The 2,500-nt window shown below is 44.5% G+C and overlaps 1 protein-coding gene across 2 annotated transcripts in view; it reads right to left on the reverse strand.

The window, feature by feature from the left end:
- The window catches only part of LOC125027036 (cilia- and flagella-associated protein 251-like), a 24,099-nt gene that overhangs the window by 3,709 nt on the left and 17,890 nt on the right, over positions 1 to 2,500 (reverse strand). The window contains exons 7-9 of one of the 2 annotated variants that reach the window (XR_007114977.1): positions 2,165 to 2,274; positions 451 to 1,698; positions 12 to 137 (exon numbers count right to left, since the gene is read on the reverse strand). Coding sequence is in view for 1 of the 2 variants with exons in the window: in XM_047615671.1 (XP_047471627.1) it covers positions 72 to 137; positions 451 to 1,698; positions 2,165 to 2,274 (1,424 nt within the window). In the remaining variant the exon portion in view is untranslated. Of the gene's footprint in view, positions 138 to 450; positions 1,699 to 2,164; positions 2,275 to 2,500 lie in introns of both variants that reach the window. The other variant, XM_047615671.1, reaches the window with a different exon arrangement.

Genomic DNA, 2,500 nt, shown 5'->3' on the forward strand with positions numbered 1-2,500 from the left:
AATATATATACTTTGCTTGTGCACATCCCATCCCAGCAGCAAATGATCCAGCGGTGAACTCAGGGCAACCTCTATTCCTCATTCTCGTCCTCCTTCTCTTCTTTGTCTGAATCATCATTTTTACCCGTGTCCTGCATCTAGAAAAGGAAAAAAAAAAAAAAGATTATGTCTCTTCCCCAGGAAAGTGAGAAAGCAAGATCAGTGTTGGGAAATCTAAGCAGAAACAAAAGCATATGAATATTAACAGAAACATGTATATTCAGTTTATCAAAACATCAAAATACAAGGACACAACCATGCATGTAAACAAAATCTTTGAGTATGTTAGATAGGAAAATACAATCAATTAATATAAAATCAATATAAAATCAATATATTAAGCATATTGAAGTATAAAGATATTATGATATAGTGTTAAACAAACACAAATATGTTAAGTATATTACATACTGATAGTGACAGAGCATATGCCAACTCTAGCTGTTCCTGTTCCTTCAATAGTCTGCGTGTCTTCCTCTTATGAGTATCTTCTCTCTCCTGCTGTTCCCTTTCTAGAGCTCGAGCTAACATGCTTCTGGTTTCCTCGTCCAAACTGGAAGACTTGCCTTTTCGTCCATCCTTCCCATAAAAATGTGTGTTCATGTAGTGCTCAAGATCTTTCTCCATTGGGGGCAGCTCCATTGACCCTTCCTTCAGTTTCTTGCAAGATTGTTTTGCACATGAAGCACCCCTAGGACTGTCAATGCTGTCTTTAGGGCTGTGAGCTTCCCTTCCCATGTTGTTCCTGGTCTCTCCAGGTGCATGAGATCCTGCTTGAATGTGGTACATGCTTTCTCCTTGAGTAAGGGATTCTCTTTCAACATCATTTATGCCTTCCCAAGATGCCCTTCCAGCATTACTCATGTTTTCCCCAGGTGTAAAGGAGTCCCTTCGAACATTTTCCATACTTTCCCTGGGTGTGTAACATTCCCTTCGCTCATGTATGTTTTCTCCACGTGTATAGGGTGCCCTTTGATTATTGTCCATACTTTCTCTGGGCATTTGAGGCTCCCTTTGATCTTCGTGCATGCTTTCCCCAGGTGTGCATGAGCTCCTTTGAACACTGTATGTGCTGTCTTCAGATGTATATGATTCTCTTCCAACATCAGTCATGCTTTCTCTATGTGAGTGAGATTCCCTTTGCACATTATTTGTGCTTTCTGCGGGTGTGTGAAGTTCTGTTCCCACATCATCAATGTATCCTCTGAGAGAATAAGATTCACCCCATGAATGTGCATCTTCATCTGAGCCAGAACCCTCGTCTTCCTGGACACTCTCATGCTGTTGTCTGTATGGCACCCCTGGGTCGAGTTCCTCCTCTTCTTCCTCCATGAGACGACGTGCAGAATAGTAGGCGTTCATGGCATCTTGCCCTCCTTCCTCTCTTCTAGAATTCTGCCGGCGTGGAAATGGTTGATCTTCGTCATCCCAGTCTTCAGTCTGCCATGCATGCAATTTTGAAGCTTTGTCTTTCTTTCCCTTCGTCATTGCCTTAGCATTTTCTTCCTCCTGCAGCTCTTGTGCAAGGCGGAGGCTCTGTTCTTCTTCGTACTCCTTGAGGGAGAGTTTCAGAGCCTGTTCCAATTGTTCATCATAGTGCATTCTAGATGGATCAGTAATAGCTGAAGGAGTTCCATTAACTGCAGCTGCTGAATTTACCTGTTAGATGATTTTTATCATTAATACCGATACAATATGCACACGTAAATGCCCTTACCTATAACTATGTATATAAGCAAGCATGGAGAGGAGGGGAGGGGAGTGAGTAAGGGGAGAGGGAGGGAGGGGGAGAGAGAGGGGAGAAGGAGAAAGAGGGAGAGAGGGAGAGAGGGAGAGAGAGAGGGAGGGAGGGAGGGAGGGGAGGGAGAGAGGGAGGGAGGGAGGGAGGGAGGGAGGGAGAAAGAGAGAGAGAAAGATAGAGAGAGAGAGAAAGAGAGAGAGAGAGAGAGAGAGAGAGAGAGAGAGAGAGAGAGAGAGAGAGTACATATATGGTGTATTACCCTTTGCATTAATTTATCTATCTACCTTATACACGCCTAATAACCCACAAACATTTATTTACAACTATCTAAATACACGTTTTTACATATATACATGTACATGGATTGAGGTAAAGACACCTTACCTCAGCCACAAGAGAGAGGACTGTATAATTTGGTGGCAGGCTTTCAGCAGGAACTCTATATTCTCTTCGGCAAGTTGGGCACCTTAGGTTCCTGTTCCTGCTTGCTGTGACTAAAATAGAAGAAGAGTCATGTGAGGAGGAGGAGGAGGAGGAGGAGGAGGAGGAGGAGGAGGAGGAGGAGGAGGAGAGAAGGAGGAGAAGGAGGAGAAGGAGGAGGAGGAGGAGGAGGAGGAGGAGGAGGAGGAGGAGGAGGAGGAGAAGGAGGAGGAGGGAGGAAGGAAGGAAAAGAGGAGGAGGAGAATGGAGAGGAGGAGGAAGAGGAGCCCAATTACAGTC

The sequence above is a fragment of the Penaeus chinensis genome, chromosome 7 (assembly GCF_019202785.1).
Source record: "Penaeus chinensis breed Huanghai No. 1 chromosome 7, ASM1920278v2, whole genome shotgun sequence".
Lineage (NCBI taxonomy): Eukaryota > Metazoa > Arthropoda > Malacostraca > Decapoda > Penaeidae > Penaeus > Penaeus chinensis.